General features: G+C 33.4%; 1 protein-coding gene across 1 annotated transcript; it reads right to left on the reverse strand.

Annotated features, from left to right (window-relative positions):
- Positions 1-2,643: 2,643 nt before the first annotated feature.
- On the reverse strand, positions 2,644-3,520 carry LOC123721943. Its single transcript, XM_045682297.1, has 2 exons — positions 2,921-3,520; positions 2,644-2,712 (listed from the first exon to the last, which is right to left on the reverse strand). The coding sequence occupies exons 1-2, from the start codon at positions 3,518-3,520 to the stop codon at positions 2,644-2,646; spliced, it is 669 nt and encodes a 222-aa protein (XP_045538253.1).
- Positions 3,521-14,053: the final 10,533 nt, after the last annotated feature.

Here is a 14,053-nt window from a genome sequence, read left to right on the forward strand (position 1 = left end):
AGGGGATAAATGTATTATTAATTTATTAGTTGATTGTTTTGAAATTAGTTAGCGTTTTCATAATAACACACGGGCGATGTTTTTAGGTATCAATTATACTAGCGTTTGTGTCATTGCATTGTTAAATACAATTCTTATGTTACAACTTAAAATAAAAAATAAAGTATGAATTCATTTTAAACCTTTGCACTAAGATTGTCGGTGGCTCTTGACTTGTAATATGTAGGTCCTGGGGTCAAAGTCGAAAAACACATCGGTCCCGCTATGTACCGATGTGTTTTTCGACTTTCGATTTACATTTATTCGATGTTTTTACAACAGGCATACACATATCTACGAAGATATTCAAAGATAAAGATGAAGCCAACCAACCAGAACTGGGCCAGCGTGGTTAAATATGACCTAGTCCCCCCTAACTTAGAGTAGATTCTGAGCCCCTCAGTCGGGACGTATAGTGAGCTGATGATGATGATGTTACTGCTATTAAAAGGCGAAGAAAGGTGTGACAGGACCGCCCTAAATGTAGGTCCGATGTCTTTACCTACTCTTTTGTCTCACAGGCGTGAGTGGTACTAATAATCCTATTGTATACGCGAATACTTGCATAAATACGAATATTCAGGTATAATTAAATGAAAACTGCATATCGCGTGACTGGTAATGAAAATGAATAGCTGTGATGAGGCACAAATGGTAAAATAACTAGCTCGAATTATTGCGATATAACTTGATGAGTAATTGTTCTATAGCTGATGACGGAGGGATGGTAACGTACAAAGTAATTTGTTGCAATTGAATTTGTCAGACCACATGACTTAAAAATCTTACTAATATTATAAATGCAAATGGATGGATGGATGTTCGTTTGAAGGTATCTCCAGCTTAATGAATCTTGATTAAATTTGGCACAGATGTAGATGATAGTCTGGAAGAACACATAGCTTACTTATTATGTTTTTTTTTTAATTCCACGCGGACGGATTCCCGGGCGATAATTAATGAATTTATATTTTCGATTTCTGAGAAAAGTAATAGTACCTATTTTAGTAAAAAACTAGCTATTAGCTGTCATAATTTCATTAGTAGAAAGGGAATGTCAAGATTTGACAATTATAATACAGTACCAACAAAAAAAAAGATTTAAGTTGGTAAAGTCAGTAGATGGTTAAAAGAGGAAGAAATTGGTCTTATAAAGGGACTGGATATAAACACCTTCCACATAATATTACAATATTAATTAATTTAAACGTATATTTGCGGAAACTCTAGTTACAACCCTTCTGTCCACTCCAAACAATACGGGTGCAAATTATATAACCTCAAATGTATCGATGAACCAACGAGAACTGATATTGTTCAGTGCAATTCATAAGCGATAGCGTATTTGCAAAATCGTAATAAAACTAAACGCTTTCCAGTATTGATGCAGCAGAGTAGTAGAATGAAAGTAGTGAAAGGAACAATAATGCGAGTAGTATACAGTTTTTCTTTAATTATCACAGCTAAGATAGATTTCTTGCCTATCCGTACCGTCAGTCCAAAACCTCTTCAGATAATGTGCTATGTAAATAACTTTCGCGGGATATTCATAAAAGCATTCTTAGAGTAAATGCGTATTACGTGAGTATAGCGCATTTTTTGTGTGTTTTTTATTAAATCATTTAAAATTATAATTATTTCATATCTTATATTATAAATAAACCATATAATCTTTTAACTTGAACCAAAATTTTAATGTTTATAGCTTAACCGGAGAGAAATGCACTTAGGTTAATTAGATAGCAAAGGCTGGGTCTGTCGCAGTTGACTAATAAAGTACAGTGTTGGTTGGATGTGGCTATGTTGGATCTTGAGAAGAGAAACGCTTGTTACTTGTTCGAAATTTTATTAGCGACTCGCCATTTTTTACAAAAGGTCATAGATAATTGAATAGATCATAGATCAATGAATCGATAGTTCGTTTACATTATTGATCATAGAGTAAATATCGATTATAAACTAACATGCCCCCCACCAAAAAGGGCACAGGCCTTTTTTAAGAAAATTAATGAAATTGAAAAACTGTATATAAACCAAAGAATGAATTAATAGCAAACTGTCAAAATTTTAAGTTGTAAACACAAATGAATGAAAATCTTAAGTAATACAAATAGTGAAACAAATATGCAAATATGAAAACAAATGTATGAAATTATCCTAGTATTTACAAAACATCCTAATTTTAATTAATCATCCTTATAGTTAAATCGCTGTAATCAGTACAAATCAAAGTAAATGTAAACAAACTTAGCATAAATCAAAATGAACAGAAAAACAAAATAAATAAATCTCAAAACCAAAATAAAAACTTAAAACATAACTGCTGAAATCAATAACACAAACATAATCAATTAGTTTTAAGTAATTGCAAATTAAATATGTACACAATATAAAGAAAACATTAATTAAGAATTTAAGGTAAGTATTGAAAGTATGAATCAAGTAAACTTATCAACTACAACAATTTATAAAGAAAAATGATATAACATATCTACTTAACAAGTTTTACAGTAAATTATGAATCAATGTTAATAGGTAAATGACACAATTTAAGCACATTTCTTTTAGTAACACTATCACCACACTTTACACTATACACTCTGGTTATCCCGTCAGGTCCAGGATGTTTGTTGAGTATGCGCCCCAGCATCCACTTCCCCGGAGGCATATTGTCTTGTTTTATTAATACAATATCATTAATTGAAAATTCCTTTTTAATTTTCAACCATTTAGGTCTTTGTTGTAATCTTGTTAGATATTCTTGTTGCCATCGATGCCAAAAATCATTTAAAAGTTTCTGTGTATAAAGCCATCTAGTATGTAAATTAAAATTAATGTTAGTTAAATTAGGTGTAGGAACAATTTTAAGGGCTTCTCCAACTAAAAAATGTCCTGGTGTCAGCGGGTCCACATTATCTACATCACTGTCATCTATTGGTGTCAACGGCCGAGAATTGAGACAAGCTTCTACTTGACACAAAAGTGTGCTCATTTCTTCGAATGTTAAATTTGTTGTCAAAACCCTCTTCAAATGACCTTTCATTGATTTGACTCCAGCTTCCCAGAGTCCACCGAATGTAGGACTGTAGGGAGGAATGAAATGCCACTGAGTACCATCCATAGCCAAGGTGTTTGCAGTTTGTTTATGTAATGATTCTAAATTAGCTTCATCTAGGGACTCCTTTAGTTCTCTATTTGCAGCAATAAAAGTTCTACCCTGATCGCTCCACATCTGAGCACAATGCCCTCTGCGCGACACAAAACGTTTGAATGCTGCAATAAAAGCTTCTGAAGTTAAGTCGCTCACCAATTCTAGGTGTATAGCCTTTGTAGATAAACAAATAAATATAGCAATGTAAGCCTTGCTTGTGCGAATGCCCTTGCCCTTGGACATGAGGATGTTGAATGGTCCCGCGAAATCTACGCCGCTGTTGAGAAAAGGTCGTGATGGAGTTACTCGCTGACTCGGTAGATCACCCATGAGTTGACTTCTTGTTTTGGCTCGAAGTTTTGCACAAATTAAGCATTTAAAAATATGTGATTTAACAATGCTTTTTGCTCTTATAATCCAATATTTCGTTCTCAAATATGAAAGCATGAGTTGCAATCCACCATGTAAAGTTTTTCTGTGTGCATCAGCTACAATAAGTGCGGTAAGTTTAGACTTAGAGTCGAGTATAATTGGATGTTTACTGTCTTCACTTAAGTTTGAATGACGCAATCTTCCTCCAACTCTGATAACTCTTTCTTTGTCAAGAAAAGGGTTCAAAGTTTTAAGGTGACTGGTTGGTTTGACATATTCATACATCATAATATTTCTTATGTCATCACTGAAATGTTCACTCTGATCCTTTTTTATACAGATTAATAAAGCTTGATTTAATTCTTCTGTTGTAATGCTGGACTCTTTGTATTCCCTTTTTCTGAAATTTAGAAATCTTCTGCTGTAAACAATTATTTTTTTGAAGTTCTTCTAGTGTGTCAAAATTATCAAAATCTAAAAATTTATTTGAATAGTTATCTTCAGTTTCCATGGTATTTAAACAAACTTGTACAGATTTCTTCTCGAGATGAGTTGATACAATGTTAGGTCTTGAAAATGTTATTGTCTTTTGTAGAAGCCATGAAGGGCCATTCCACCATAAAGTATCGTTTTGAAGTTCATCGACACTGCAACCTCTTGAGGCAACATCTGCCGGGTTCTCCTGAGACTTAACATGATACCATTGACTGTTGTTGATGTTGTCCAATATCTCCACTACTCGATTAGCGACAAATGGTTTCCATCTGTTTGGTTCTCCTAGCAGCCATGCTAACACAACTGAAGAGTCTGTCCATGCATAAACTTGATTTGATGGTATTCTCATTGCATTGGTTACATGGTGTAATAATTTTGATAGTAGGACTGCACCACATAACTCAAGACGTGGTAGGGATATTGTTTTCACTGGAGCAACTTTAGTTCTCGCTGCGACAATGCTGGTTTGTATATTTCCATCTTGATCAATAGTTCTGCAATAAACTACAGCTGAAATTGCTTTATTAGAGGCGTCACTAAATCCATGAATAAATGTATTGTTTTTATTTGAAGTAGTTGTATTTGTCCATCTTTTGATTTTAATTTCTTTAATGTTACATAAATCATTTCTAATCTTGAGCCATTCCTTTCTTAAACTCTCACTAATCTCATCATCCCAATTCAATCCCTCAAGCCATAACTTTTGCACTAGAATTTTGGCTCTTACTATGACCGGTGCTAACCACCCTAGGGGATCAAACATTCTCTGGATATCTGCTAAGATAGTGCGTTTGGTAATTTTTGTAGAAATAGTTGGTAAATTTAATGAATATTGAAAATTATCTTCGCCTAAATTCCAAGTAAGTCCGAGTGCCTTTACTGTACCATCTATTCTTAAATTCAGACAAGCATGTGTTGATCTATCTTGAGGTTCTATTGTTTCTAAGAATTCTGCACTATTTGATGTCCATTTTTTGAGCTTAAATCCACATCTTTTTAAAATTTCTATTAATTGTTTGCTTATATCTATTGCTTCTTGAATGGTGTCGCAACCTGACATCAAATCATCCACATAGAAATCTTCTCTTATAACCTTAGCTGCCTTCGGAAAATTTTCACATTCATCATTAGCAATCTGCATTAGAGTTCTAACGGCAAGATATGGTGCTGCAGCGGTACCAAATGTAACTGTCAATAGTCTGAAATCTTCAACTTCATTGTCTTCTGATGATCCTTGGCGCCACAAAATTCTTTGAAAGTCTGTATGTTCCTTTCTTAATAAAATCATTCTGTACATTTTTTCAATATCACTTGCAAAGCAAATCTTGTGTGTACGCCATCTTAGAATAATACTTCTTAAATCCTCTTGAAGCACAGGACCTACTAACAGTTCATCGTTAAGTGACACACCATCAGAATTTTTACATGAAGCGTCGAACACGATGCGTACCTTTGTCGATTCTTTGTCATCACGCACCACAGCATGATGTGGTAAATAAACACCTTTCTTGACAATATCTTGTTGTGGAATCTTTTCCATATGTCCCATTGTTAAATATTCTTCAAGAACTTCATTATATTTTTGTTTAAGACCTGGTGACTTTTCTAATTTGCTTTCTAATTGTTTGAATCTTCTCAATGCTATCTCTCGACTATTTCCTTCCATGGATTTAGGATTGTCTGTTTTGAAAGGTAATTGTACAATATATCTGCCATTGCTACTTCTTGATGTTGTATTCTGAAATAATTCTTCACAAATTTGTTCATCTTGCGTTAATTTTCTTTTAGAAGTTGTATCTATTTCCCATAGTGATTTTAACATATCATCTAGGTTTGTAATTTGATGCATAACTATAATATTTTCTTGGGTTGATTGTAAACTATCATCTATTGTTCCAAAAATTATATAACCTAATGTGGTGTTTTGAGCACATGGTGTTCCTGGTGGGCCTCTTATAACCTCACTCAGTATTATTTGTGAATATACATCTACTCCCAACAGTAGGTCTACAGATCTTGAAATGTTGAAACTTGGATCGGCTAACTCAAGTCCTTGTATGTGGGGCCAGTCGCTGTATTGCAATGTTATGTTTGTTATTCTTGAAGTAAGTTGCCTGGAAATCACAAATGCCTTTATTTTGATGCTAAAATCTTTCATAAATCTGGAGCTTACTTCAATTTGAATTGATTCATTTATCCTTGACTTTACTGATCCCACCCCGATGATGTTTCCTTTTGTTGAATATCTCTTTGCCTTTAACAATTGAGCGGCTCGCTCGCTTATTAAACAACCTTGTGAACCTGGATCGATTAATGCTCTTAAAACAGTTGTGTATCCATCCTCGCTTTGTACAGCTACTATTGCCGTCCCTAATAAAACTGTTTTATTGTATGTTGTATTTGATTGTGAAGTCGCTACTGTATTAATTTGAATTGGTGTTTCTTCAACATTTGCATTTAAAACCGTAGGTTGAGAATGATTTGCAATGTTACCTTGGGTACTCGCTGTGGGTGAATGATGAAGAAGCGTGTGATGCCGTTTGTGACAAATCCTGCAAGTGCTAGATGATCGACAATATTTGACAGGATGTCCTGGAATTAAACAGTTGTAACAGATGTTATTCTGATTGATATATTCTCTTCTCTTTTGTAGATCCATTTTTCCAAAACTTTTGCAGTGACAAAGTGCATGATGTTCTTTACATAAGACACATGCTTTGAAATTTGTTGTAGTGTGAAATGTGTGGACTGTATTTTTCTCCTTTGTAGATGATTGTAATAATTCGAGCGTTCTAAATTTAATTTCTAGAAACTTTTTTAAAATTGAAAATGTAGGTAGATCTCCGGAAACTTCCTTGCTTACATATTCTTCCCATCCCTTTTGTGACTCTAGATCTAATTTATTGGTAATTATATACACAATTAGAGGGTCCCATTGGTCTGTATTAATGTTTAAATTATTAAGGCTATGGAGGCATTGGTTAGTGGTATCAAGTAAAGCTTTTATATGACTCACCGATGGACTCTGCAACTTTTTCTGGTTAAATAATTTCCTTAAAATAGATGTTACAATGAGACGTTTATTGTTATATCGCTGCCTCAACACCTCCCAGGCTTGATCGTAGTTGTCCTCCGTTACTTGTATATGTTTAAGTAAATATTCTGCTTCCCCGCTGACACTCAATTTTAAATATTGTAGTTTTTGTACTTTACTAATTCCATCGTTCTTGTGAATAAGGGAGATAAAAAGGTCTTGGAATGTTGGCCAATCTTCATAATTACCGGCGAATGTGGGTACTTCTATATTTGGTAATTTTACCTGCTGCTTCATACTTGGTGGGCTGCCGATAGCTGGTATGCTGCTGCTTTGGGGATGTGCTGGCTGAAGAAAATCTTTCATAGCTGCTTTACCTTGAATGTAGTTCTCTTCGCAGTCGACGAATACTTCGTTCTTGAAATACTCCAATGATTTTCTTTGTTCTTTCGTTACTATCCTTATTAAGCTGTTATGATTATTTGTGAAGGCGACCCAGTATTCTTGTAAGATCGACATTTTGGTTTCAACATATCCTTCGGTCAGACGACTTTTTGAAGTCTTCTTGAAATTCTCATAAATTCGGGTAATGTGTTGGCGTATGTCTTGGAGCACTGTTAATAATTGTTCTACGTTATCCATATTTTTTACCAATTTTTCCAAATTTTGAATAAAACGCTGAATATCCGGCTCGAAGGACCACTATGTTGGTTGGATGTGGCCTCAGATTAAGAATTATATAGATATGGCATGCGCGTTCACCCGTAAGGGACAGATAGAGAGTACTATAGACTATACATATATATAAGTAAAAGGATTGGGGTTACCAGTTATTTGTTTTGTCCCGAAAATGAATAATTACGATATAATTTAATATAGACCAATTTATATATTCCCAATTAAATTGTAATTAATAAACGTAATAAATATAAAAAACAATGCGTAATTTTTGTTTATGTGACTAAGATTACATAAACAGATTTTTTTAGTAATACTTAGTCAGGTCATAAATTCTGTTACATGTTTAATATAAAATAATTGAAACAAGTTTATTCATTATGTGACCATTTATATACCAAAATGAACTTAACAAAACATAGATTCTTATGACACTAAAGTTTATTCAAAATGACATCCGTGATTTTGAATACAGGCCTTCAATCTGCTCGGCCAGTCGTCTATCACAGCACGAACGAGGTCCATGTCAATATCGGCGGCTGCCTTAATCAAGGATGTCTTGAGTGACTCCAAAAAAAGAATTTCCCGATATTTTTTTCCCGCGTACCGCTTCAACAAAGCGCGGCATCTCTTCAGTCTTAGGTCCATTAGACGAGCATTCAAACGATGTCCTATTTTTCTTCGATATGCACGAAGCCCTAAGTCTTCATAAAAAGCTACAAAAAACATACCAATATTATAGTCATATAATTTTAAATTACTCTGTATATCATTACAGTGAACACTACATGTAAAACTACTTAATATTAAACTATTTTGATTGTAATTTCTAAGAAACAAAATTTACATGGGACAAATTAAAAAGCATACTCTTTAAAATCAACGGGATAAGAAAGTATCAAATATTTAAAAACACAGCATATACCAGAATTAAAAACTCCTTTTGAAATCTGTTGAAAATAGTATAAAAAATGTGAATTGTTTCATTTATATACATTATACATACTATAATTTATTTCCCCTAAATTCAGGGTAATTTTTACAACAAGATGGTGGTATTATTTTTACGGGTAATAACCAACCAATTTGAAAAGAAGTTTAATATGGCCGCTTGTTTCCCAGATCTACAGTATATTATTTGACACAAATGACATCTGCGTTTGGGCGCATAATGTTCGAAAAATACTATTTTATTTTAGCTGATTTTACCCGTATTTTAACATATTAGTTATTACAAAGACTGTAAAGAACAACTAGTTTGTATTTTCTTCCTTATTTTGTATGAATACATGTGAATAAGTGCGTAGTTTCAGTACTTACGAGTGAAAGGTTATGTTTTTCTCTTTTCGCTCACTACGGCTTTTACAACCGACGATACAGCAGTATACCATGTTTTATAAACTTTACCTTACTAAAACTGTAATATCAAAATATTTTTGCACAATTACAGCCACTAAGTATTCACAATTTTCGAAAAATAGCACGAATGTCAAACTTTGTTAGGGACAACCTAGGTTGTTTGTAGGGGACAACCTTTGTTCCAAACAAAGCCCAAACCCTGGTACGCAGAAAGGGACGGAAGATAGTTATCCCTGTCTTTGTCACGTCACAGGAATTGTGTATAACTGTATCTCTCTCACTCACGGTATTATTATTACCGTGTCATAGACTTGGATGTGGCTATGTTGGATCTTGAGAAGAGAAACGCTTGTTACTTGTTCGAAATTTTATTAGCGACTCGCCATTTTTTACAAAAGGTCATAGATAATTGAATAGATCATAGATCAATGAATCGATAGTTCGTTTACATTATTGATCATAGAGTAAATATCGATTATAAACTAACATACAGGTTGATTATAAACTGATGTATTCTGTCTCAATTGCTTTCGAACATTCACGTGATTGCAGTACGAAGTTTTTGCCTTGTTAAAAATTTATTCTGTAAGTTTTTCTTTAATTTCTAATCTTGAATTGTACGATAAATAATTCAACCTGTATATTAATGTGTGTTAATTTTTTAATCGGACACTATTTCATATGACATAAATTGTGAAACGTTTTTTTTTTGCTAAAAACTAACAATTCCAATGAAGTATTATATCTACAGGATGAAGTGTAAATGGTGCAGCTAATATATTCCATACTAAAAAAAAAAAAAAAAATTTAATCTATATTATTTATCTACGTTAACATGTTACTATGAATTTTTTGAAAGCAGCAAACATTCGAATGGCATTGTGTAATAGAATCGGATGAAATTTCCCCGAACATTTTCGTAACAAGTTAATTAAATGCCAGCTTAGTCTCTACTATTCCTGTTTGTTCTCCACGACGCACGCTCCGTAGGTTTTCACTAAATAAATAATTGGATAACGTTACCGACCAGGATCTGTGGACGTATGAAATTGAAAATACGAAGTTAGCGAAAATTTATATCCGAGCTGAAATGTGTTTTAAATGTAAAGAGCAAACTTTGTTGTGTGTACATTTAAAATTGTATTTTACGCTGATAAAAAAATATTTTTTTTTTGTAGTTCTTATAATCATTATTATTTTCTTTTGGAGTGTAATTTATTAATAGTACAACAAATTATTATAAAGGTGTCATTATAAATTTTTTTTTCAAACATCCTATATCAACGATTCGTGAACCATTTTCTGACCGTCCCCCGGGTGGTATTACCGTGCGCGATCCGCCATTTTTTGCAGTAAATCTAATTTATTTGTATTAGTTAATGACTTGTGCCCGTCTACTGGACGATAGCAGTGTAACTCTTTCCGACATCCTTCTAACTATTACATCTTGATACTTGAATTCTTTGACCAATCAAATACGTCCAAACGCTCTTATAGATTTTTTAACGTTTGGCAAGTTGCCAATAACGGTTAAAGTTTACAAAAACTACGTATTAATTACCTACCTCTATAACTACATTTATCTCATAGAAAACTAAAACATGTGACCTATTTCTCGTTAAACTATTAATTATTGACACAAGATTGTGATGTAATTCTAAATTAGGAAGGGATATATATTTATATTATATTATAGTTTCATGTTTTTTTAAACAATTAGAACATTGTAAAAAAAATATTGATATACATTATGGAATGTAATTCGTCTTTTTACGAATTAAAGTGGAAGTATTAAGACTACTTTGCTTGCGTACAATCGATGGTGACGGGCAGAGCGTGTTGCGGACCAATTATTTTAAGTTTTGTTCCGTGTCCGGACATTTCGCGGTTTGCCCGATGTCCATTAAACAAATACCACGAAGAGTTTGCACCCGTTCCCAGTTTTAAAAGCTATTAAACTGATAGAAGATTTATTCGCTTTAAAATCCCAGGAAAAGAGGTTTTATATGTCGTTAAAAGGATTGTCATTATTGAAATGCTTTAGCAACTTTTTTTTTGTGCCACCACTAGCATAATAGACTTTAAACATTTTTTAAGCGCACTTGGATTCTTGGTACGATAACTTCAATTATTTTGTATTAAAAGCTGAGATCACACCAAAGTATATGATATTACTTCGTAAAATCAATCTTTCATTGACTTATTAAGTGGTTGCGTGAAATCGAATTGCAACATTTCTTTATAAGCTTACAACAATAATTTTAAAAGCCCTCCAGGCGACATGTGGCCACTTAAGTGGTGGTGACAATACTGCAAATAGAGTTACGCTTAAAGAATCAAATTTATTTGAAAAAAATTTACTCCTAATTCAATATCAAAAGAATTGTAGACCTTAGAAACAAACGACAGTCATCGAAAAGTTAACCTTAAGTTTAAGACTACAGAGTTGAAAATTGATTGCGGTGTTGTAGCATCGTTGGTTACTCCGGTTAAGTCAATTGAAATGAAACCATATTCAAATATCAAAAGGGTGGGTGCGGGTTAAAACGTATGTAATTATTGGATCGCATTTGGGGCGACTTCGGTGTAGCGATGCGTGCCGGCTTTAATGAATTTCGGCGAGCGGCGAACAATCGGGAGAGTGCGTGGTTGATTCTTTTAAATCTCCTCTATTTAGCAAATAAACTGAGTTAATGTTTTCTTTTGTCTTCCCTAAGGGCTTTTTCGCATAAAATGCAACGTTTGTAAACGCAGAAAAATATATATGTTTTGTAGGTGAATTAATGTCATCTCATAATAATCTTTCCAGATAAAAAATTTAATTTTTTAATCTGTTTTAACGATTCAAGATATCTTCAGATAGCTAGTAGGAACGGAACGATTAAAATTACGAGTAAACAAATAAACAAAGGTGAATCATGTAAAATAATTTTCGGAATCATTGCTTTAATTGTATTATAGCATAGTCTAAAACATGATAACAATAAATAAAACCCTACAACAATCCCAAACAAATTCTCACATAACATCCTTGTACATCATTATAATGTAAATTTGACATCTATCAAAACTCAGACACGCTCCCGCCGACACAAACAAAAACAGATAACACGAGAATAAAACAGATAAAAAATAGCAAAATAATAACAACAAGAATGTGTCATTCGCAAATCAAACGGAATAAAGTTCGCGTGCAACATTCACTAACAAAGTGTGCGAGTAAATTGTATAAAAACAATTGCACGACCGTCCAGTGTTTTACGATGCCTTTGACGAAATCAGAATCGAATCAAACGTACGTAAATGGAAGATTTAGAAGTGCAACTACGACATGCATGGAGTCGAAACTTAGATTTTTGTTATAATTATCTATTAATTTTAACCGGAAAATAACAAAATGTAAAAAATCTTTTTTGTCCTATTTCGATTGAAAAATTATTTTTAGTTGGTCATAATCACGGTAGAGCATTTACGAAGAGAGAAAAATTAAGATTGAACTTATAACTGTAAGAAAATAACTCTTATAGTTGGAGTGCATAACGCTCAGTGACATCCGCACACTAGAGGAACTACAGATGCGTTGTCATATATTTTTCTTCTCGAAATTGTTGACGACTCCATATCATTCTTACGTCGGGACTTAGTACGTCAATTTTCCGGTGGCCATCAGAACGTCGTGCACGTGTCGGTCGCGTGTCGTCCGTCGTGTGCCCCCTTTGTCCCCACACGCTCCACGCTGCAACCTCTCTACTGGTGCCTCTGGTCTGTTTGAAAAAATTTATGCTTTTGTTCGCTTGTCTCTTAAATTAAAATATAAATGTATTTAAAATCATAGAATAGCTTTGTATGATTTTATTACACTAGATAGATAAAGTAATTTCCACACTAGCATATCGAGTAACAGTTGTCCTTCTAGACAATAACAAAGAAGTATAATGATTACCACAGAATATAGTATAATTGTAGGCCAAGACCCATGTTACGTCACTGCGTCAGCGAAGTTAGTTAGTAGTTTGTTTGAAGGTATCTCCGAAACAGTTCAGCGGATCTTGATTAAATTTGGCACCGATGTAGAACATAGTCTGGAAGAACACACGGGATACTTAGTATTTTTTTTCCGTGCGGACGGAGTCGCGGGCGACAGCTAGTAAATGATAGAGCTATAAAACATCAATAAGAAGAGTAATTTTATAGATACACCAAATCATGTAATATTCAATGATTTCTTACCTATGCGTAGACGGGTTTATGTTACCAACCAAACATTTTTATTACGTTACAAAAACAAACAGTTTGAAAAACAAGACAAACATGTTAGAAGTTTGCATAAACGAAACGTTTACTTCCGCAAATTTTGTCACGTTCCGCCTCCGGCCGCATCCCACAGTAACAATCTTCCCATGAGTAATAAACTAACAATAAACGAGATATTTGATAAAAATAAAACCTCTTTACAACACAAATATAAAAAAAAGAACCGGGTTCCGTACATCTATTTAAATAACGTATTCCATTCACATGACAATTCAGTTCTATGTAGGAATCAAAAGTCAAATTTGTCTTCTTTCTTTATTCTGATTACTATAACAGATTATATCCATAAGGATGATTACGTCATCAATTGTGTACTTACTTCATTCATCATATAAGATGCTACAAATATCCATACAATATTCATAAATTAGCAATTACATTGCCAAAAAAATTGATAATATCTTTGATCGTAAGAGGTTGTAGGTATTGGATTTTAGTACTCATTGTCGGTATTTTTACAATGTGTTTTTTAAAACAAAATTAGGGAACCCTAATATTAATATTTTATTCATTGCCCCACTTAAATCGTTATTGTTAAAAGATTTTTTGTCTAAAAACGCCCGCGGCGCTCGCGTGGCGACGTGTTTAACAAAATACAAGAGTCAATGTTT

This window comes from Papilio machaon, chromosome 18 (genome assembly GCF_912999745.1).
Source record: "Papilio machaon chromosome 18, ilPapMach1.1, whole genome shotgun sequence".
NCBI classification, from domain to species: Eukaryota; Metazoa; Arthropoda; class Insecta; order Lepidoptera; family Papilionidae; genus Papilio; species Papilio machaon.